At 41.4% G+C, this 23705-nt stretch overlaps 1 protein-coding gene across 1 annotated transcript in view; it reads left to right on the forward strand.

The window, feature by feature from the left end:
- Window positions 1–23705, forward strand: part of Ryr2 (ryanodine receptor 2) — a 232881-nt gene that overhangs the window by 170272 nt on the left and 38904 nt on the right. The window contains exons 72-83 of the mRNA XM_090318697.1: window positions 378–437; window positions 1466–1600; window positions 4291–4403; window positions 6681–6777; window positions 8301–8404; window positions 9811–9862; window positions 11837–11890; window positions 13128–13151; window positions 18780–18879; window positions 20280–20359; window positions 20943–21019; window positions 22031–22104. Of these exons, the coding sequence (XP_090174823.1) occupies window positions 378–437; window positions 1466–1600; window positions 4291–4403; window positions 6681–6777; window positions 8301–8404; window positions 9811–9862; window positions 11837–11890; window positions 13128–13151; window positions 18780–18879; window positions 20280–20359; window positions 20943–21019; window positions 22031–22104 (970 nt within the window). The remainder of the gene's footprint in view (window positions 1–377; window positions 438–1465; window positions 1601–4290; window positions 4404–6680; window positions 6778–8300; window positions 8405–9810; window positions 9863–11836; window positions 11891–13127; window positions 13152–18779; window positions 18880–20279; window positions 20360–20942; window positions 21020–22030; window positions 22105–23705) is intronic.

Consider the following 23705-nt stretch of genomic DNA (forward strand, 5'->3'; position numbering starts at 1 on the left):
ACCACTAGGCCACACTCCCGGCCCCTGGTGGAGGATTTTTATGAGGGCTGAAGTCACTTCGTGGGGGAAGTGGTGGGTTTACTTCCTGCCTGAGCCCGGGGAAGTTTGCCTCTGCCTCTCCCTGCTCTACCCTGGGAATGAATTTTGCTGTGTGCGAATGTGCTTTTTGTGTGATCAAAGCAGGCCATTGCCTTGTCTCAAGGTATGGCAAGTTTGTGCAGTTATCTGAGGGAGAGTGCCCTGCTTCTGTGGTCAGCATCTTAGCAAAGATACTTGTCAGGCATACTTGATTTCAGAGGGCCTCTGAGTTTTATCTAATGACTTTATTTAATGATGCATTTCAAGCCTCCTTTTAGGTAACATGTATTTCTTGACAGAAAGACACCGAGGATGAAGTGCGAGATATCATTCGCAGTAATATTCACTTACAAGGAAAGGTAAGCCAAATCTTACCTGAATGTGCTCTTACAGTCTACAAACTACCTCATCTTTCTCTACAAAAATAGTATAAGTAATTCTACTTCAACATGGAGGCACTGAAACACATTTTAGTCATTATTCTGCTTCTAAATTCTTTTCTGTTGAAAATTCAAACCGAAGTCATAAAAAAGCATATTCTAGAGGGAACAACTGATCTTACTTAAAGCAAACCAACCTAAATGATGTACAATTAAATTATTTGTTCTGGTGAGAATGAGCTGTCTTCTAAATTCCATGACTGTAGGTAAATGTATTTGTATTATCACCTGTGGAAGTCAACACATTAAAATAAGACTGGGGAAGAGAAACAAGGGTTTTCATACCCTTCCTTTGTCCCAGCTCCATTAGAGAACCATGGGGTCCCCTTAGTTTGCTTAGGGAATGATTCCAAACCACCACAAGGGAGGTTATAGCTCATGGCTACTTAGATTTCTTCTGGGTAGTATTACAATGTTACATTGTGTGTAATGGCTGAAGTTCTCACCATTGATCAAGATACATTGTATCCATAACCACTTTGTTAAATGGCAACTCTTCTGCACAACTATTTAATGATAATAATCTAAAAAGCAAATAAAAATACCCTGTAAAAATAGATGAGTAAGATTCACAATTACAAGGGCCTTCCTTACCTGTCCTCCTCACTGTACAGTGATTTTATTATTATGATCTTTTCTGATCACATATAGAGTGGATAACATGCCATTTTTGGTATACACCATGACAGGATGACAGCAAGTAAGCAAATTATCCACTTCCCTCCATAGTCGCACGTACTCTATGGATATAATATAAAAGCTCCCGCATAGAGTGGTGCAGTGTCTGCTGTGGTTATGGTGCTGTTGGTTGAATCCCAGGGCTTCCTTACCCGACACAGCTGTGTCAGCGGATGCCGCAACCTGTGTTGGGCTGCAAGTAGGAACTGCAGATGACTTAGGACTTGAGAGCAGAGCCTTGTGCTCATGCTGTCATCCTTGTCCTGCAGCTGGAGGACCCTGCGATCAGGTGGCAGATGGCTCTGTACAAAGACTTGCCAAACAGGACCGAGGCCGCCTCAGACCCAGAGAGGACAGTAGAGCGGGTGCTGGATATTGCCAACGTGCTCTTCCATCTTGAACAGGTGGGTATTGGTGCGATCCAGTCAGATGCCCGTCAGCCACACACCGTGCTTCTGAAAAGAAGATCCACGTCAAGTTTTAAGCAGTGGAGCCCCAAACACATATGCTGAGCACCTTAATTGTAAAGAATGTGCACTTGAGGGCTTATCTAATAGTAAACACAGTTTCCAAGCTTAAAATGGTTACGTGGTTACATAGATAATATATTTTAGGGGGTCCAGTCCTTTGTTTTTAATAATCTTTTTCAAATTATTCCTAAAATCTTACAGATGATCGCAATCACATAATTTCTAAAACTTCTGGGCAGGATAATTGGGTATTATGCCCGATTTCACACATTGGATGCTCGCTTACACAGTTTTCTTTCCATTTGTACATATACACGAGAGTCTCTCTTTCCTTAGTGTCATATTTTAACTGCTTTCTTTTTTTGTCACTTGTTCAGCCTGCCTTTTAATTAGAGATTGAGTGATTTGTCTCTTAAGATCAGAAATAAATCACAACTAGGAAAGAGCAAGACGTGGATATTAGAAACCCACGTGAAAAAAAAATAGGAATCGTTGCATGTTTTAGTTGCTGTTTCTTCCCTTGAGTCATGAGTTTCCAAGCAGAAATCCTTGAAACATCCTCAATGGGCAGCCATATTTCTGGGTGTGTTTCTCTGATCTGGGTGGAATCTGTGCATCACAGAAGCACTGTCTTTGTCCCAAGGGGCTGACACGGGAGGAAGGTGAGGCATCACCAGTGATGTGTCACCACCAGATATCTCTTACAGGGCCCACCCGGCACAGTCATTTAAATTTTTTTTCCAGTCTTGGGGCTTAAACTCAGGGCCTGGGCACTGTCGTTGGGCTTTCTCCAGGCTAGCACTCTACCACTTGAGCCACAAAACGTAGGGCTTTGTGCATGCCAGGCAAGCACTCTGTTACTAGGTCACACTCCCGGCCTGTAGCACAGATATTTTTACTGAATATGACATAGTAAAATGCTCAATGCCATGTTAATAAATTGTCATTGCTATGTAATTTGTCATTGCAATACTTGGTACTAAGCCATACAGTGTACAACATGTAGCTGCTGTATGCAATGCCTTAGAACTTGGTGCTTTCCTGTGACTACTTCCCCAATATTTTTATGAAAAATGAAATATAGATTATTATGAGCAAGTAAAGAGACAGTAGTTTTAAGACATATACATGATCATAGTGTTCTGTTTCCAAAATCATACACAAAAATTTATATTCAACTGATATACAAAATTATGTATATATATATATATATATATATATATCTTCCTAAACAACTTTTTGTTTATCGATGAAGAATGAGGGGCAGGTTAAGCAGGAAGAGGAGGAGAAGTAAGGCATTTGTTAAAGTGTTTTATTGATCTCGTGGAAGATAGAAGGTCACAGAAATAAATGTTCTTCAATTTTACAAATTGCCTTGTGGTCCTAGCAGTCATTTCTAAGCAGTCATTTCTCAGTGTTTTTAATAAGGCATTATTGTAATCATATTTTGATATTTTAGTGCAAAGGATAATAAACTCAGCTTCACTTTTTTTTATTTCTTCCAGAAATCTAAATATACTGGCCGTGGCTTTTACAGTTTGGGAAGTATAGTGTTTAATTGCCTAGCAATTACTAATTAATTTAGACTCCCCTGGTGGGATTCTTTCTTTCTAATACTTATCATTAATCTTTTTTTCTCCTTAAAGTGCCACCTCTTAAAACTGATAGCCTGCTTCTGTTATGTCCTGTAACTTGAAATAGCCATTTACCCTTATCTAACATAGTAGTTGTTCGTTTGAGCATTCTTAAAAAATAAAACCCCTCTCCTCACTCCTCCTGATACCTTGTGTGCAAAGCCCTGTCATCTGCTTCAAAGTGGAGTTTTCATTGACTCTTTGTGCATGCTACTGTGGTACATAGGATGAGATTAGTTCCAGTGGCTCTGTAGGTATGTAAGTATTGGCTAACTCCTTGTGCAGGTGCGGCTGGGGGGCAGTTGCCATGTCTGTAATCCTAACTAATCCTAGCAGACAGAGATCCAGGAGCATTGCAGTTTGAGATGGTCTGGGCAAACAAACACACAAAAATCATGAGTCTCCATCTCAACAGGAAAAGCTGGGTGTGTGTGTCTGCCATCCCATCTGTCCAGCTATGTTAGGAAGTGTTTGTAATAGGCTCACGGGTCAGACTGGCCCAGGCAAAAAAATATATAAATAAATAATAAATAAATTAATGAGACCCTACCTAAAAAATAACCAGAGCCCAAAATGTTTGGAGGCATAGTTCAGTGGTAAAGTACCAGCCTAAGAATTACAGAGCCCTGAGTTCAAACTAATGTATTGCCAGGAAAGAAAGAAAGAAAGAAAGAAAGAAAGAAAGAAAGAAAGAAAGAAAGAAAGCAAGCAAGCAATCAAGCCCAAAGAGCTTAAGAAAATGTGGCTTTGTATAGAATGCTTTTACATCTGATTTTAGAGATGTCAAAGCTTACGAAGTGCACTCTTCCCCAAACATGAAATGTTCATTAAGGACAGGGAACCTTTGAGGCAGTCTCACGTTTGGCTGTGGGTAACTTAGGTTACAGACGTCACCCAAATCACGTCAGGGTCCCAGCTGCGGTGGTGTGATGCGGGGTTCTGGAGGGCAGCGTGGCGCCATCCGTGCTCACTTGTGCCATTCAACTCCAGGTGGAACATCCTCAGAGATCCAAAAAGGCCGTGTGGCACAAGCTGCTGTCTAAGCAGAGGAAAAGAGCGGTGGTGGCCTGCTTCCGGATGGCTCCGCTGTACAACCTGCCAAGGTCAGGACACTTCCCGTGCCTGTGACAAACGAAGGGGGTTTCCCTCGAGGTAGCACGCGAGTGGCCCAGGTCCAAACATAACGCAGCAGTCCAGCCAAGGTGGACGAGGTGTATGGGTTCTTTTTGTTTTCTGGGCTGGGATTTTTTCAGAGGACTGAGGTCTGCACTGTAACTGTGAACCGACATCTGCAGAAGAAGAGCGTGGTGAGAGGACGTGCAGGTTTAGGAACGCGGGCTTCAGAGTCACGTTGCCTTGATGTCAGCCCACACAGCTCAGAGCTGTGTCATATTGGTCAGGTTATTTGTTTAACTGCATTAAAGTTAGGTTTTTTTTTCATCTGAGGCTGTAAGAAGTGTGTCATCAATTTGTTTTAGATATATAGAGGGGTTAAGGTGTAGGATGCTTCAGACTGGGATTATTATAGTACATATGAGCCTTTGTGCATACTTAATAGAATGTGTAATATGTAATTTACATATAATCCATATCTATATTATATGTCATGTAATCCATAATATATTATGGATTATATGCACTGGAGGAAGAGAACTGGCACTATCCTGACTCACAGGAATGAGATAAATGAGTCTGATAGCCCATCACTTTCTCTCACACGTATTGGTGACACACTTGTGGATGGGGAAGCAGTATTCTATTCTGCATCTATTCACTTTTTGTGCATGCATATCATTGTTTATTCATCTGATATTAAGCAATACATTCATTTATATTTCCAGCACCTTGGACAGAGAACAGTCCACTGGCCTTGAGTAACTGAACAAATGTTATACAAAACAACTCCCCCTTCCCCCCCAAACCCCCAAGATTAGCTGACACAATGTCACACTTTGCATTTTTGCTAAAATGGGAAAATCCCCTACCATTGCATCTCTAATAGGTTGGCCTCTGCCTCAAACTCCATGCTACTTCTGTACTCTCTGGAACCCAGTTACCACGTCACCCTGCAGACAAATAGAATATGGACCTCCCTTTTCTCTTGTACAGTCCTTCTCCAAATCTCGTTCATTTTCTAATAACCTTTTTTACATTATGGCTCTTCCTTCATGGCTGCCTCTTCTCATCACTTGTCCTTGTGTCACATCCAGGGGGGTGGCAGCAGGTTCTGAGCAGGATCTAAGAATCACAGAGTTGGCTATTTCACTCCAGTCAGATGTTTTGATGAAATATACCTACATGCATTTCAGAAGCATCCATGTCTGAACCTTGTTGCAATCATAATTTTTTACCAGGGCCTAGCAGTCTGCTGCCTACAGCAGTGCCAGAAATCCTCTCATCTAGAATTTATGGGGATTTCTAAAGGCAGAAGCCTCTTCCATTTTCAGTGCCCTTCATGAACCTAACTTATGTTTCAGGACTCCTTAGCCTACTTAGGTTCTTCTTAAGCTCTGCTTCCCGTATCATCAATGGCTTTTATCAGTCACCTCTGCTACTTCCTTACAATAACTCCTGCTTACTAAGGAAGTCTCTCATCCTTTCTTCTATTATTCCAGACCTTTTTTTCCCCTGCCATTCCTGGGGCTGGAACTCAGGGCCTGGGCACTGTCCCTGAGCTTCTTTTGCTCAAGGCTAGAACTCTACCACTGGGCCACAGTGCCACTTCAGGCTTTTTCTCTGTATATGGTACTGAAGAATTGAACCCAGGGCTTCATGCATTCTAGACAAGCACTCTACCACTAAGCCACATTCCCAGCCTTTCTGGAATTTCTTGATATCTCTTACTTCAGATATGGTTTTTGGATATCAGAGTTCCAATGTTGTGTCTTTGGACAAACTCATGATCCACTTAATCCATTTTGTTTTGCAATCTCCAGATCGTATATTTATTGTTCATTTGAATGCAGACCAGTTGACATTTATTACATTGCTTTTCAAGAGCCACTTTGTATAAAAATAGCTGCTATAGACATTAATCTATCCAGTATCCTTCCTATTTCATTTTGGTTACATAAAAGTAAAATATACATGGAGTTTTACTAGTTTTACAAAAGACAACATGAAAGATGAATAACTTGACCAATGTTACAAGGCCCCAAAACAACCAAGGTGGGATTTGAGGGCAAGTTGATAAGTGATTTGAGAACCCTAGCTGTCTATATTACAAAAGGCTAACTTTGAAGAGAAATGCCAAAGACAGGCTGATTGTTATTTTATTTCATTTATAACATACAGAAAACCTAACAATAAAGTACTACTGAACTCCTTTTCAGTTTACTTTTTTTAAATAAAAATTTTGTTTGAAATGGTTTCTCTTTTAGGCATCGTGCTGTCAATCTCTTTCTTCAGGGATATGAAAAGTCCTGGATTGAGACAGAAGAGCACTATTTTGAAGATAAACTGATTGAAGATTTAGCTGTACGTTTTCAGTACTGTTATAATTGGAAGAGGGTTTGGGCTTGGTGAAAAATGGTCAGCTTGAAGAGTTTTCACACAACCTTGAAGAACAAAGAGCATTTGTGCACTGTATCGGTCTTAAGAAACTATTTTTTTTGAAAAATCTCAGTTGGTACTTCTTAGTGTTTGCAGAAAAAGCTTCCTTCTTCTATTTAAGAGATCTCATCAGTTTGAAATGAGTCAGACAAAAAAATACAGATATATTATTAATTAAATGTGCTTGGATTATTCTTTTGAAACTCTTTTGCCAAATTCCACTAACCTCAAAAAATTATAAGCGTAGAGTTCCATGGAATTTTTCAATGTAATCAGAAGCTTCAATTCTTACTTTCAAAATTTCTTATCTCACAGTCGTGAGGCCAGTACTGCAAATGTTTAGGCAGGATTGAAATCCAATAAAAAGGATTAATAAATTCTAGAAAAGAAAAATGCTTAATAAGTTTCCTCATTGTTGAAATTTCTATCCCACCATACAATTTGTTTTAAAAGTAAACAATAATGAGGGAAAAAAAGAACGGCAACTAGTTCAAGCATTAGCTCATGTTGTATTCTTTGCCTAACTTTGTCTAGACAAGTAAAACATTTTATCTGGGAAGCAGCTGCATATCTGTGGACTCAAATGGCATACTTAGGGTAACTGAAATTAAAAATTGAACTTATGATTCTCTTAAGCTGAAACTTGCATAACTAATATGTATTCAGTTAGTTATGATCTGCTCATGAGATTACAAGTAGAAAAGTTTTACTTCTGAAGGTCACCCCTGCCCATAATAAATTTTTATCAGATGAAATACCATTGTTTTAAGCTACATACTTCTTTTTTTTTTGCCAGTCCTGGGCTTGAGCTCAGGGCCTGAGCACTGTCCTTGGACTTTCTCAAGGCTAGAGCTCTACCACTTGAGCCTCAGCACCACTTCTGGCTTTTTTTTTTCTATGTATGTGGTACCGAGGAATCGAACCCGGGTCTTCATGCATGCTAGGCAAGCACTTTAACCACTAGGCCAAACTCCCGGCCCCGCTACATACTTCTTAAGTTGGTAATTTCATACCATACATATATATTATACATACCATTACATATGTAACATTGTATCTGTATGTACCCATGAATGTTACACATATATAAACACATGCACGTCCGTTCATGCACTCTTATAGCACACCCATAATGCACACTGAAAAAGGAGGGGCTTTCTTTTGCTCTTTTTTTTTTTGCCAGTCCCGGGCTTAAGCTCAGGGCCTGAGCACTGTCCTTGGACTTTCTCAAGGCTAGAGCTCTACCACTTGAGCCTCAGCACCACTTCCAGCTTTTTTCTATGTATGTGGTACCGAGGAATCAAACCTGGGTCTTCATGCATGCTAGGCAAGCACTTTAACCACTAGGCCAAACTCCCGGCCTTTCTTTTGCTCTTTACCCCTGAATTTGAGTGGACATTTCTTTTAAGCGACACTGTGGATGCATTGAACTTGTTTTTATTTTCTAGAAGCCTGGGACTGACCCTCCAGAGGAAGATGAAGACGCTAAGAGAGTTGACCCCTTGCACCAACTCATCCTTCTCTTCAGCCGCACGGCTTTGACGGAGAAATGGTATGGTGGGGAGGGTTCCCAGGACATGGGTGGGGCCATGCCTGGAGCTGTTTCTCTCATGTATATATATTTTAATCGAACTCCTGTCAGGAAAGAGACCTGTGGCACCCTTCTGGAGCTTCGTCCTTGCTTGTCAGGGAGTCTCTTCCATCTACCGCATGAGTGCCTTGTGCTAGGCTGATGTAGTGGAGTCTGATTTTTTTTCAAAGAAATGCCTTCTTTCTTTATCATAAAAGACCTTGTAAACAAAGTAAAAGATCCTAAATCTAAATTTGGTGCCAGGATGCTTAGGGCCTGAGGTCTGTGATCCCTCCATTTTGAGGGGTGTAGGTAAGTGTTCATCTCAACTTGAGACCTCTCAGCTCTGAGCTCTGTCTTAGGATAGTGCCCATTTTTGTAGCTTCCCACATTTCTAGTTATTCCAGTTCTCCAGAGCCACGTTGGGAAGACATCTGTGGACACAACAAGTCCCAGTAATCAAAATGTCGTTGCCTCTGCTCACTAAAAGGGACATGGCCAAAGTGGAATCTTATGTGGGAACATTGGAATGTTCTAGAACCTTTATCTCCTTCACCATTCTATGAAAGTTAACTTTGTTCAGGCCTGAACCCTCTGTCAGAGCCAGAGATCATTGACTTGTCAACCCATTTCCACATGTGTCTTCTCAGAAGTCCTGAAGAGTTCACGTGCTGTCTGTGTGTCATAATAAAGTATCTTTCTCCTTCTTAGCAGATGTGGTTCCCCCCTCTCTCTCCTCCCCCCCCTCTTATTCTCAACTAACAAAACCATTTCATCCCTAAGCATAGAGCAACTCTGTCTGGCATTGTCAAGAGATCAGGTATTTGTCATAAGAAATTTCTTTCTCCATGCTAAAATGGCATTACATATTTTTTGTTAGTTTTTCATGGAAAATTATTTTCCAAATATTTTAATAGTTTTCATACATCTTTACAAAGGAGATACTAAGTATATTTTTATCTAGTATTAGTTTTTAAAAGTCAACACCATAATCATCATATTTTTTTTCTGGCTGTTGGGGAGTCTCCCCACTCAGCGAGAATTGTCGTGTCTTCCATCAAAAGCTCATGTGTCATTGAAAGTTTCTTGCTTCACATTGAATAGCTTAGAGGAAACTAAGGTTATTTTGTGTGTGAATCAGTAGCGCATTTCTTTTGGAGAAGTGAAGATGTCCACTGGAAGGTAAGGAGTGCCTGATGTTTCAAAGCTCCGAGAGCTTTGATTTCTGACTGTAGGCGTGTTTCCTAAATTTTGTGCTCATTTAATGGCACACTTGTTAGGCATACTTGTTAGGAAACAAGAAAAAAAACTTTAGACAATGACAATTTAACCACACACGACTAGCCTTGTACTTAAATAATGATATTTTCTTTTCTTGTTTTTCATAGCAAACTGGAGGAAGATTTTTTATATATGGCTTATGCAGATATTATGGCAAAGGTAAATATATAGCCTCCCTGATTTTAATGTTTATTAAAGAGAGATTGTTTTCTTTTGACAAAGGATAAGAAACAATGTAGTTGGAGCTTTAAAAAGGTTATTCATTATTAGCAACATGAGGCCGTGGATTTTTAGTTTTCTACGTGTTGAACAAATTTCCACATGACTTTCTTAGACAAGAAACCATTACTGCTTACTCGACAATTCTGTTTCACTACCATTCCAAACATCCATTCAGTCAACAAGCACTCCCTGAATATCCAGGTCCCAAGATGGTGTGTTGAATGAGATGAACACACCAGATGACTTCCCACAATTTAACATCGGATCGGGGAGATTCAATGACAAACGATCAGACAAAAACTCTGTGCTTGAAATGGCAGAAGATCTTCAAGAGCATTCAGCACAAGTTACACACACCGTGGCCGAGCCTGGAAGGCAGCCCACGGGCATTGAAGAAAGACAGTGCCGTGCAGAGAGAGTAACCTCGAACATTCCTCGTGAACTTTGGGTTTGGGGAAGGATGGGTAGAAAAGAGGAGCCATGCTGTTGCCAAGACTTCCAAGCCTGGCTTAGGTGGTTGTCTGTGAATTTCCAGATTCAGAATTCATGGTTCCACAAAGCAAGTATAAACTCAGAGAAGACTGGCGTTAGATGAGATACAGCAAGGCTGAAGAGCTTTCCCTGACTGGCGTTGAGGAAAGTACCAGCGTGGCTCGGTGCCCAGGCCTGGGACATCCTCTGAAGCCAAGAAGCACACAGAGAAGCTGTCAGCTTGGGATTAGACTGTTTCTGATTGGCCAGATTATTCCTGCTGGTCTATGTACCTCATTGCTGTTTTTATTCTTATCCTCCCTTTCTTTCCCTTTTCCTTCAAAGTCTTGACTCATGTACGGAAAACATTTGCTTTTCCTTCCTAGAATAGAATCCCGTTCTTTCTTGAGTGACAGTTAGTGTCTTGATCTGGATGGACAGCTAAGTGTTAACGTAGTGCTCTCTGAGTGTTGGGGATTCACATACTCACTGCACTGGTGAAGTTTGCTAAGGAAGTGCATGCCTGCAAATGCGCCAGTTGCTGGAGACCTGTTAGTATTTTCTTATGGTCCCAGCCTCCTTGGCACCTTCCCCTGTAGTGAAACTGTCACTTCATTTCCTGCGCGTTGATTGACAGTGTTCATTCACTTACTGCTCTAAATGGAAATGGTGGCGCTGTGTACATGTAGCCGAATAACCGGCAAACCTTTTAGAATGTTTCACCAAGTCGGTGGATCAAGCCTTTGGGACCCTGCATCATGCTTCTACTTCATTTCCATACCCTGAGTACTGAGTCCTGTCCAGGTAGCAGTGTTTTCTTGATATATCACTGATACTGCTTTCATGTGCCCTTGAGCACATTACATTTACACTGAGCATTTACCGAGCCTGAGAAATAACGTAAGCTTTATTGCTTTGTGTGAATTATTTCTATGTCTGAAGAATGGTATCAATATAATTTTTGCCTTAGGTGAACTATAATGAGCATGAACTTGAGGATTACAGAGTCATTTTCATGAGTGGATACTGCTTTGTTATTAGTGGACCTCTGTTAGCTATTTCTAATGGCAGCGTAAAGAGAAAATTCACCCCGTGTTTGGGGCTTGCAGTTGTGTTGGAATGAGACAGGGCTCAAGGAAGGCTATGGGGTGCTACAGACTCCACTACGCACTCTGCTGTATGTAAAAGAGGCTGTTGAATATTTTAACGTTGTAAGAGCATAAGTGTAGAAGACACTTTTATTTTTTGAATCATAAGCCAATTAGTGATATCTATGTGCCTTATCTCGTCTTTATGTTTAAACAGTCCTGATGAAAATGGATGCAAATCACTTGAGATGATGCAAATACAAATCATTTGTATGAATGTTCTGTAACTCATTCTTTCCTTCTTTTTGCCTGGCCATATTCACGTCTTCTCCTTTTTTCCTTTCCACGTCAGAGTTGTCACGATGAGGAAGATGATGATGGTGAAGAGGAAGTAAAGAGCTTTGAAGTAAGATGGATCTTTCTAGTATTGCTTTCCTTTATTTTGAAACATTGGTTCATAGCTTATCAAGTGACTTTATGTTTCTTGCTTCATGGCTTACTGCAGCTGACTGTGTCAAGGAACTGCATGTCAGAGCTGGATGGACCAATCCACTCCCTAACATTGCTGAAGTTAAGACAAAGCAGTACAGACCCCTAGACACATACGAAAGCCCAAGCGTTCAGCACGCGTGCTCCCGAGAACCTCCGGGATGAGACCGCTTCACACTGCTCTCATCTCAGCAATGTTACGGGTTCTTAACCGACAACCAACTGTGTGTGGAAAATATTTACTGACGAGTAACGTGACCTCAAGTTTTCCATTTACACCTTTGGTTGGACATTTTTTTTTACCCCCTGAATTGAAGTCTGAAAGTACTGGCCACGTAACGGCTCCCCAGTTAGGCCACTTATTCCACGCGCATATGTAGGTGGTTGCACATGGGCCTGTTTGCTTGCATGAGGTAGGAATTGTGTAATCCTAGAACTAGATTCTGTTTGGTGATCATTTTCCTCAAGCCTTCTCAGCTTTTAAAGAACACATGTAATTGGAAATGCTGCTTAATGTTAACTGGCTGAAAGAAAAGTTAATATATCCTCCCATTTGCTTATAATACACTTCCAGAGATTTTTTTTAATGAGAATATTGATTGCCTCTTATTTATTGATTGTTCTTTTTTTTTAGATTTTTTTTCAGAAAGAGATTGAGGGGAAGGAAATAGAAATTAGATAATTTTCTTCTTCTGATTTGATACATCTAGACTTTGTGAGTTAGAAGTCTAGAACCCTGTCACTAGCTGGCAATGAGTCTATAAATCATAATGGACCCACAAATCCTAGCCAAGCAGTGCCCGGAGAGCAGTCAGGTCCACTTCCAGGAGCAATTCATATAAGCCTCTCTGTAAGCATTGAAGTTAGTGTACCAAAACCTGTCAAAACAAACCAACTTGAGAATAACCCGTGACCATTGCTGGCGGAGAGAAATGCCCTACAATTCGAGTCCTGTGATTCCATCATCTTTTCTAACGTACAGGCATTCCAGTCTCAAGTTCATCTTTAGAGTTAGGAGGCAGGTGGACGAGAATGATTAGTGAACAGAAAATGATATTGTTATCCTGACGTGCATACCATGTATGGTCTCACCGGTTGTCTGGAGAGCCGTTGTTTATTGCTATTTTGCTTCTTGTCCTCATCCTTCCTTTAAGGTCACAGGATCCCAACGCAGCAAGGTAAACCCATGTGTATGTGTGTCTGTGTCTGGGTCTGAGTTTTAGTTTCTTGTGACTTTGGCCTTTGTTAGACCCAACATCTTGGCCTCTTGTGTGACCAAAGGTCTTGAAAATGCTGCCTGTGAGTTTGTTAGCTCCGGTGCAGTTGGTCTCTTTCTTTGGTGTATTCTTGCAATCTACATGACTCATGATTTGTAATGTTGTCCCTGTGTGAACTTTGAGCTGCATAGAGAGCTGGGTAAGAGCCCTTTAGTGGATGAAACTTCTGCTGGGGACTTGTCAGTGCCACCTTTGGCCTTATTCCTCTTGATGTTTTTATTTATTTATTTTTTAAATTTTGTTTTGCTTTTAACCAGTCTCTTTACTCAAAAACAGACTTGGCAAATGGCACTGCTGTTGAGATTGGAGAGAACTCTGTTTTTCACTGTGATATTAGTTTTTTGTGCCTGGGGACTTAGACATCATAATTTCAATATTTATTTTGGCAGTTTATTAAAGGGAAGAAATAGGTGATGGTTTTTATCTCCTAGTATTTAAAATATATGCCCTGGAAAGTTGCTAAGGGGAAAACACCTATGAAGATATTTTTTTTTCTGGAATTGATTATATGATACCAACAAAGCCTTGGAAAAATTTAACTAGACAATTGAGTCATTTTTCTCCTGATGAGTTTAGAGATCTTCCAGATGAGATGTCTGGTTGTTTGACATACAATACATATATATATATATATGATCTAATAGTGACATTTACAAGTATATTATAATGGGCTTAAAAGAGTATCTGACAGTTTTAGTAACTCTTGTAACAAATTATGTTAATTAAATTTGAAAAAACAAAGTATATGACAAAAGTATATGAATTTTGTCTCTATAAGTAGGTGATTTCTTAATATTTTCTATAGTTTCAACTGAAGCTTTTCATACTCAACAAGGATGCTAAGGAGAGTAGATAATCTCAGAAATGTGATGTAATAAGAAAATTTCCATGAGGATTTTAGCAATGCCCAGGAAACATGGAAAAGAGGAAGTTGGGACTAAAATGCTAAATGTTTGCCACCTCTTCCTTCTTACATCACATTTTATTTTTATATATCATGCAACAATTTCAGATTTATCTTGATAATCTACTCCATTTTATCTATAATATAATGTAAACATGCTTTGCCCTTCTACTATTTATTTAATAGCTTAGTTGTATATTTAGTTAATTATACTTTAGATTGATGGCTACTTCTTTGTGAAAACCATAAAAAGGACTGTAAATCTTACATTGAGGCCAACATTGATTGAAAGAGTACCTGAGAAGCTAGCTATTTGTAGTTAAGTGCTTTATGTAGCTTTTAAATTTTTCATGAGCCAAAGCAAAGATGAATAAGAATAACCAAAAATAATAATGTTTCAACTTGAATAAGTTCATTATTTGAGTTAATAAAGTTGCTTTTTCCTCTAACTGAGCTCCTTAAAGAGCCTTGGTACCAGAATGGCCCATATATTTAAAATATGATTTCTGAAACTCTGTGGAAATATTCTTCAGATTGTTGTTTCTCCTATTATTCTTGGGGGGAAAAAAAGAAACCTGAAGCTCTGACTTTCAGTGATGATAACGCAGTAAAACCATTTCTGTGAATATGAAAGCCCTGTAATGCCCACTCATTGTGCCTCGTAAAGCCTCTATTAATGACATTGGAGCTTAGTTACATGAGAATGAAACCCTAGCTTTTCTTCTAGCCCATCTTTCTCAAATAATTAAGGAAGATGTATCTTCCTTTGGCAAATGCCAAAGTCCTAGCTTAGCGATCAGCAAATCCCTGGAGTTCTCTCTTTTTGTACTTTTGATTAAGGGCAATTTCTCTGCCTTAAATAGTACATCTGCCTGTGGCAGAGGTGACGTTTTGTAATAAAAAGTTAGAGGTCTAGCATATTATGCCCTGTGTGATGTGATGAAAATTATATCATGCTCACTAATGTACTTGTACCGATCCTCTCCTAATTTAAAGCATGAGGGGCAGAGGAAGGACTCTAAGGCCCCAATATCTTCACTGGGACAATGTTCAGTGGACTTCTGTCTAGCCCTTCAGTGTTTTAATTTTACCATTTTTTTTGGTAAGTCCAGAAGAATAAGTTGACAATAAGTAAGTATTGTCCCTGAGCAGCACATGGTTTGAGCTTTGAGTGGGTTTGTGTAGACAAACAGAACCTTTACAGACTTAGAAACTGAGTATATAGCTATGGATTTTAAATACCAGACGGTTGATGCCTTGTATCAAGGAGATTACATTTCTTTAGGTCTCACTGCTGAATCTTCCTGCCCTCAAACAACATGAAGCGCGGAGAGGAGCAGGGGAAGGGATTCTGCAGGCTGTGTAACACTGCTGTCAGCTGCCAAGCAGGTTTTTACACGTGCAATTGCTGACCTCAGACACTGAGCGCATCAGCCCAGGTTTTAGAGAAAACAGGACGAGAGCTGAGGTGCAAACAGTTTGTTAAGAGTAAGGGAAAGTCAGTGTGAGGGGAACAAGAGAGATGTTGACATGGCAGCGGGAGGGTTTAGAAGTAGAGTCCTTGAGCCAGGCACAGATACTCCATTGGCTCGCTCGCTGCTGGGTTTTGTGGAATGACTCCAGAGCAGTCATATTCCTCGAGGGCCACAGCCTCTGGGGGCTGAGGATTTGCGCCTTCCATCTTGTGTGGGTCACCTGCTCTGGTTGCCAGGCAACCCTTGGGCATCCCTAAGTACCTTGGGTCCCCCTGTCTGGCCCCCAGGTGCTGTGGTTGGCCTTTACCTATAGCCAGAGGTGTCCTGGTTGAACAGGCCTGGTTTTCATAGCCACAGGATGGCAGAGCCCTTTTCGAGGGCCATGCTGGTTCAGAAGTGAGGCAGGAAGAGCCAGGAGCTCTGCAGGAATGCCTGCAGCAAGCACAGGCCACATGCCAGCAGGACTCTCCCCCCCCCCGCCCCCAGACCACATCCTCCCCTCCACGCCTGTGGCCTGCAGGGAGGCACCCCCACCCTTTCCCCTTTCCATGGCTCCGTGGCTCTGCTGCTCCTTCTCAGGAGGAAAAGCCTTTGGTACCAGTCATTCTGTGTTTCACAGACTTCTGATTTGCTGTTCATGCCATCCAGAAAAAGAAATAACCAATGGTAAAGAAAAGAAATAATTTGCCCAGAAGTAGTTCTCAAGGCTAGACATGGGAAGAAAAGATACTGCAGAGAGATATAAAGAAGAAGAGAAAGTCACCAAGAGGGCGTCACCAGAAGCTGAAGGGAGGCGTTGCTTCCCGTGGCTCTTCTCCATGACTAGATCAGTATTTTTTCATGAATAATGTTAGCACAATTTTTAATGAAAAGAATTCACCAAATACCCACTGGACCCATCCCAAGGCTTTGCAGTCTGCCCCCACTCCTGGCTCCACAGAGGGTGGCAGCCCATGTATCTACCCTCCCACCACCCCTCTTCACCCACGGCTCCTGTGTCTGCTGGCGCTGGATGCCTCTGGTCCAGCTAGATGATACCACCTCCATGAAGCCCTGATGATGTCCCCTCTCCTTAACCATTTATTTATCGGGTATCTTTTTAAGATTCTCTTTAAGGAGAATAATATTTCTTATTGGCTCCATTAAAAAAAACCAGTATCATCCTCACCACCACCCCCTCCCCCCAAAAAAATCTCTATTGGAGTTTTGATGTCAGAGAAGAGAAGCAAGAGTGATTTTTCCTCTGATTATATTTATTTTTAAAGGAGGTAATGTGATAGTTCAATAGAAGAACCATTCTTTCTGACTCCCAGGCCTTATTAATTGGTACAAGGCTAGGGAAGTTCCCTAAGCTAAGTATATCTTATCATCTTCCTACTGAAAATCTCTTTGACAAAAGGAGTTGGTTAGGCTGTAAGCATGCCATTTTTTTATTATTATTAAAGCTCTGGCTATGGGAGAAAATGAAAAAGATGGTTGGGTCTAAAAGGAAGAAACAAATATAGCTTGATGGATTTTAAGCAAGAGTTAAAGAGCAAACAAAAGGGTCTTCTTTTCAGTTCTCCTGGCACTGTGTTATAGTGACCGTATGGTTTTGTGTGTCTGTGTGGTTATGTTTCTGTTTTGTTTTTGACTTCTCAGGAAGAGGTTTAAACATGAAGGCAAATCTATTTAGAGGTTAGCATGGCTACACACAAAGCACAGCTGCCCGTTTATTTTTTCTTTTCTCTGCTTCCATTTAGGCCTATCACCTAATTTAAGAAAAACAATAAAAATTTAACCACAGGACCTATAACCTAGAGTGTGAAAAAAAAAACCCTGATCAATTTTGTTTTTACAGCACGATATTATCAAAGATTTAAGAAACAAATTTGCCAGCCTCGGCGAGAACTCTCTGGTAACAGCATAACTGTCTGTGTTGGTTGCTTTTGATTTAAAGGTTTCTTTTTCTTTTCTCTTTTCATTTGTTTGAACCCATTTCTCCCCCCGCCCTCTCCTTTTAGTTTCCTTTATTTCTCATATCCCGTAACTTAGCAAGCCTTCATTTTTTAAACCTCTTCCATCTTCCAGTGTCTATTTTCCGTACGTTGGATGGAAAGTTTACGGAGCAAAGCTGGCTTCCTCTGCTGTAACCCTCGTTCTGCTGTGAGGTCATCTGTTTCTGGCCGTTGTGTTCGGACATGATGGCGGACTGAGCGTCACATGTCCCATAGACTCAGCTTCTCTACCACGTCATTGTGATGGACACGCTATCCTAGGGCTCTATGCAACTTTCCACCTTGCCACTTGTACTGCTTAGTTCCGTCTCAGTGGCCCAGCCAGCTGGACTGCTCCAGCGAACGATCCTACCAGACCTAAACTCGCTGTGCCTTTATATTTTTCTTTCTTTCTTTCTTTTTATTATTACTATTATTATTTGTTTTGGTTTTTAATTTCTTTATGTTCGCAGTGATAGCTTAAGTGGACAAGAAGCAACCTCAGCCATTGCTCTTAGCTAGCCCATGCGATATCCTTTGTTACCACCAGAGAATACAAAATATAAAGGCACATTGCTTCTCTTATTCTTTGGAGGGGTGACGGGGAGACCCGTCTTACAAGTTTACTACTCAGTTGAAACCTGCATTAAAAAAAAAAAACAAATCTGTATCAGCTTCTAATTTTGCATCAACTCCAGATGTCTCACTTGGTGTTTTTGTTTTTTGTTTTTCATGATACAGTGATATACTTGCAACTCGAGCCATTTGCTGAGCAGTATCAAGTTATGGCCATGATATAGGAGATTATAAACCAAAACCTGACTCTAACTTATGCACAAAATGTTTCATTTGGAAAGTGCAAGTTTCCACGATGAAGTAAAAAACGTGATACAGGCTTTGGGCTAACCAAGCAATTAAAATTGAGACTAATCTATCCAAAAGTTATATCGTGAAAAAAAATACTGAGGGAAAAGAAAAAAAAAGCAAGCAAACAAAAAAAACACAAAAAAGAGAGTTGAATATGTGATTATCTGTTGGATGGCATTGTTGGTGTTGAAATGGTCCATAATGTTGTCATAGAGCCCATACATGGAGAGATGACTAAAAATATGGTCTGTAGACGACTTCTCCACTGCTGATAGCCACAACATAAATGGTTGGGATTTGTGTTCAGGAAAAAGAAATGGAAAAGCAGAAGCTGCTCTACCAGCAAGCCAGACTGCATGACCGGGGAGCGGCCGAGATGGTTCTCCAGACAATCAGTGCCAGCAAAGGTGAGGTGGGCTCCTGCCCCAGTGCATTTTTAATTATTGTCTTTAAGTAGATGTACCGAGGAGTTTCAGTCAAGCAGATCCATTTATGAGAACAATGCACCTCGAGCAGCGTCACCCCACCATTTGTCCCACACTCACTTCCAGGGCAAAGCAGTTTTCAGTTTCCTGGTCATCATTTTGTGGAGCTTTTCGTTAGTTGTGCAGAGTAGTTAAAACTATAAAAATAGGAGGAAATAGTCTTTGTTAAAAAAATGGTATTTTCCTGATCTTTTATAGAGGGTTTACCAACCTAACAAATCAGTTCATGAGTCAGGGTGCCTGCGTCAACGTTGGTGCCTTCTTCACCTCTCCTGCTTGCAGGCGAGGACTCCCCTGTTGGCGCTTTTACTCCCTGACTTTTCTCTTCATGCCTATACCAGGCAAGGGGTTGCCAGCACGGGCCTTTGGGGTCTCCACAGTCCAGTGTTGTCATTTGTGTGTGGAGCCTTCTACCCCAGATATAAATCCAGGTTTGCAAGCTTTTCTGTAAGGACCAAGGACAACTATCTCCAGCTTCTTAGGTCATGTGATTTCTGGTAATCCCTCAATTCCACTACAGTAGCATGGAAGCAGTAGAGACAATAACAGCCATATGGCTGTGTTCTAATAAAGCTTTATTTATACAATTGGGGGTCCAGCTATATCTGGCCCTTAGATCATAGTATATTGACTATAATAGGTAGGCATTTTCAGTGAGGTTTTTTTTTTTAACAAATACTATACAAAATGTCTTCTCTCTGTAACCAGCCATGGATGAGTTTTCTTATATTAGCAATTTCTTCTTTGTGAATCTATTTTTAATATAATTTTAGTGAAATGGGAAACAAATGTTAATAATCTACTATTGAACATTTCCCTAAATTATGAGGATTCTTTTTATTTCCAAGTAGGGGAGAATAATATAAAATATAATATATTAAGCAACAGAAAACTGTGTGGGTTCAAATTTTTATCGTTATCATCTGAATAATTTAAAATTGAAAATTATCATCTTAATAAAGCCTGACTATACACTTCTATTAAAAGTGATGAATGACAAATGATGAAAACGCCAATGGAGAGAAGTTTTTATTAAACTTTCGGTGGCTCACTCCTATTCATTTTGATCTTACTCTAAGATACACGGTTGGTTTTGCATCTTCATAGTTCCGGTTCTGAGTCCTTCGCAGTCAATTGTTTCTTCTTGTCCCATACCCTGTGTTCCCCTGTGGTACGAATGAGTGAATTTATTCCCCGAAAAGTGTCGGTGGCACATGTACATGGTGACTGTGGTGGCTTTTTCTGGCACACAGGTCTGGAGAGTAGCCCGGGTGTATGTAGCAGATGCAACACTAAGGAATTCTATGGTTGGTGTTTTTCAGGTGACACTGGGCCAATGGTAGCTGCTACTTTGAAACTAGGAATTGCTATTCTAAATGGCGGCAACTCCACAGTGCAACAGGTAAAGTGTCTTCAAGTGTGCTTTCCAAAAACACAAACCAAACAAGCGCCAAGCCAGGGTCAGATAGGAAAAGAGTGGCACGTCTTTGATTTCTATCGAAAATTTGTCTCTATTTCAATTTGCCACAATACTCCAAGAGAGCATGGGAGGGGAACATAATTATGTGACAGAATTATCTGTTGAAACAAGGTCAAAGTATATGGAAACACTGGTCAAATGAGACCTCTTTGGAGACAGTATCAAGGCTTGAACTTGGGGCCTTGCACTCTTTCTTGGCTGGCTTGCTCATAGCTGGTATTCAACAACTTGAGCCCTAAGTCCAGACTGGCATTTTGCTTCCAGTTTGGGTGCTTGTGTAGGTGTGGGACAGCCTTCCTGCTCATCCCATTACTTCCTCTGACTCTTTGGAGTGTGCAGAGGTCTGGCATGGGTGTGTCTGTCATCATGGCATGACACAGGTGACCAGAATCAGAACTGTTTACACTGGCTAGCTTGACCTTGGCTTTGGAATAGAAAGTAGTCAAGAGGAAGAAAGCAGCCAGGCTTGAGTTGGGTGGCCGTGTTTCTGTTTCTGTGTCTGTAGAAGATGCTGGACTACCTGAAGGAGAAGAAGGACGTGGGTTTCTTCCAGGGCCTGGCGGGCCTCATGCAGTCCTGCAGGTGAGAACATCTCCTGTGACCTGGCCCAGAGGCTGCGCCTCTCTACCGGCACATAAACAAGGACTGTCTGGGTGGAAGGGGACACCACGGGGTGGGTGGAGGGGTTTTCTCATGGAGGAATTAAAGGGCAGGTGGGCGTTTAAAGAAAGCAGACAGAGAAAATGTATTTGAAAGTGAGACAAAAGCAGTGAAAGGATAATGATCAGACAGAGGTTCCAAAGTGGAATCACTGGGGCCCCGTTTTCTCTCACAGGCCCTACCCCGATTGCCTCCCCTGGTCTTTGCCCAGATTATCTCATGGCTCTGGCTCCTCTCATGGGTTGAGCAGGCACCCAGAGCATTATGGGAAGAAGAAGCCTTTTGCAGGAGCCCCAAGCACTGTGTGTGAGAACAAGAGGCGCCATGATGGGCTCAGTGTCACCTGCCACTTGTTACCTCCTCCACTTTCCATCCCTGTCTACGGGACAGGTCCCCTTTCGCTCCCTCCAAAGGCACAAGGTAGCACTGATGAGAGACAGACGGCATCTTCTTGCCTTGCTTGTTTTTAAGGTGTTGGGTCAGTGTGTCCTCATACTAGAGATTTAAAGTACCTTTGGGATGTTGACAAGTGAACAGTACATGTCTGTCTGTCTGTTTGAAGAAAAAGAAAAGGAAAGAAAAAAGTAATCTTCAACAGATTTGTGATCATCACATTCGATGTCTATGGACAGAATGACAGAATTAGTCCCGGGAGCTTGATACAAATTTAGTGGAATAAACTATTCCAGCCACAGAACTGTGACCAGTATCATTACCACTTTCACATAGAGGTGTTGGTGTTGGATCTCACACCCATCATTTTAATACAGGTCCCCAAGAATGGCTGATGTGCTGTCAGGAAAACGTGGCCCGGAGTATGGGACCAGAGCCACGTCTTCAGCATATATTAAACGTTCAAGGCATTTACTCTTCTGAAGCAAACAAGAAATGTCCTGTGGATCCTGTAAACTTTCTTCACTTTTTATCTTGTAGTGTCCTTGACCTAAACGCATTTGAGAGGCAAAACAAAGCAGAAGGCCTGGGCATGGTTACGGAGGAAGGATCAGGTATTTCTGTGGATGTCATGGAACCCTGCCCCTTTCCTCCCTGCAACATGTCCGCCTCCCTCCTCCTCCTCCTCTCACACAGAAGCATCCCGGGTTGTTTCCAGGGAGAATTGGACTCTCCCACGAGAGCCTTTTTTTGGTGTGGCCTTCCTCTCACAGTTCTTCCTGCTAGTTGGTATTCATAAAGGAACAGAGACCCAGTAAAGACTCCTTACTAAAGGAGAATTTGCACAATCACAAATCACATGGCTGAGCCTGTCCTTCTGGGGCCGCTGTAGCAGGCCGCCCAGCTTCCGTCCTCTCTCCCGAGGGAGCGCAGGAAGGCATGCAGGACTTGTCACTCGACACCATCCCCGGTGCCTCCTCCGTCACCTATCACTCTTCTCCTCCATAGCCAGGATCAGAGCATTTGAGGAGCACTCATTCCTGTGCAAGCTCAGGTGGTTCAAGGAGCCGTCCGTGTCTGCATGATTCTCTTGGCCCTCTGCCAAGCCGAAATCAACAGTAGTGCCCCCTTGGCTTTAGAAATTCACTGTCAGTATTTTTCTTGTCTTGGTAGAATGTTATTATTTTGTGTCTGATTGTCAAATGACGTTAGCTTCAGCGAGGCCCTGTGTGTTGAACTGTTTTTGGTTTGGTCTGGCTTTAGCCCTTGTCAGCAAATTAGTTTTAGAACATTGGGCCCCTAATTGGACTAATCTTATTTCAGAAAATAAATGTACCCCCATCTGACATTTCTAGTCTTTTTTTTTTTTTTGGTGTGTTATGAGGCTTGAATTCAGCCTGGACATTGTCCCTGAGCTCTTCAGCTCAAGGCAACCGCCCTACCTTGAGCCAAGCCCCACTTCCCATTTTCTAGAGGTTAATTGGAGATGAGAGTCTCGGGTCCTTTTGCACTTTTGTGCCTGGGCTGGCTTTGAACTTGGATCCTCAGTTCTCAGCCTCCTGAGTAGCTAGAGTTATAGGCTTGAGCCACCTTGCCTGGCTTGTCTTTTTATTTAAACTTTCTTTTTGTAAAAAAAAAAATCGAGAATTAACTAATCTGTGTATCTTTGATGTCACAAATAGGAAAAGTAACTCCATTCATATATATATATATATATATATATATAATTTTTTTGCCAGTCCTGGGGCTTGAACTCAGGGCCTGGGCACTATCCTTGAACTTTCCCAAGGCTAGAGCTCTACCACTTGAGCCTCAGCACCATTTCCAGCTTTTTTTCTATGTATGTGGTACAGAGGAATCCAACCCGGTCTTCATGCATGCTAGGCAAGCACTGAACCACTAGGCCAAACTCCCAGCTCTTATATTTTAAGGCTTATGACTCACACAGATTTTAACCCTGCTAGTATTAAATGACTTTTTTGCCATTTTACTTTCAGTCATCAACTATAAATCACAGGGTTACTCAATCACACTTTGCTCTCTTCAAGGAATATCCAGCCGTAACTGAACCCACTGAGGGTTTCTTAAGGGGGCCTCAAGTGAAGAAAGCAGAGTGATTTAGCAGTCAGGGCATATTTACCACTAGTGTGAGCATCTCCCCAAATCCCAGTCACAGCCAAGCTAGCAGCCTAAATGCCAATGAATAATTTGTCCC

The sequence above is a fragment of the Megascapheus bottae genome, chromosome 26 (assembly GCF_031878675.1).
Source record: "Megascapheus bottae isolate mThoBot1 chromosome 26, mThoBot2.hap1, whole genome shotgun sequence".
Classification (NCBI taxonomy): domain Eukaryota; kingdom Metazoa; phylum Chordata; class Mammalia; order Rodentia; family Geomyidae; genus Megascapheus; species Megascapheus bottae.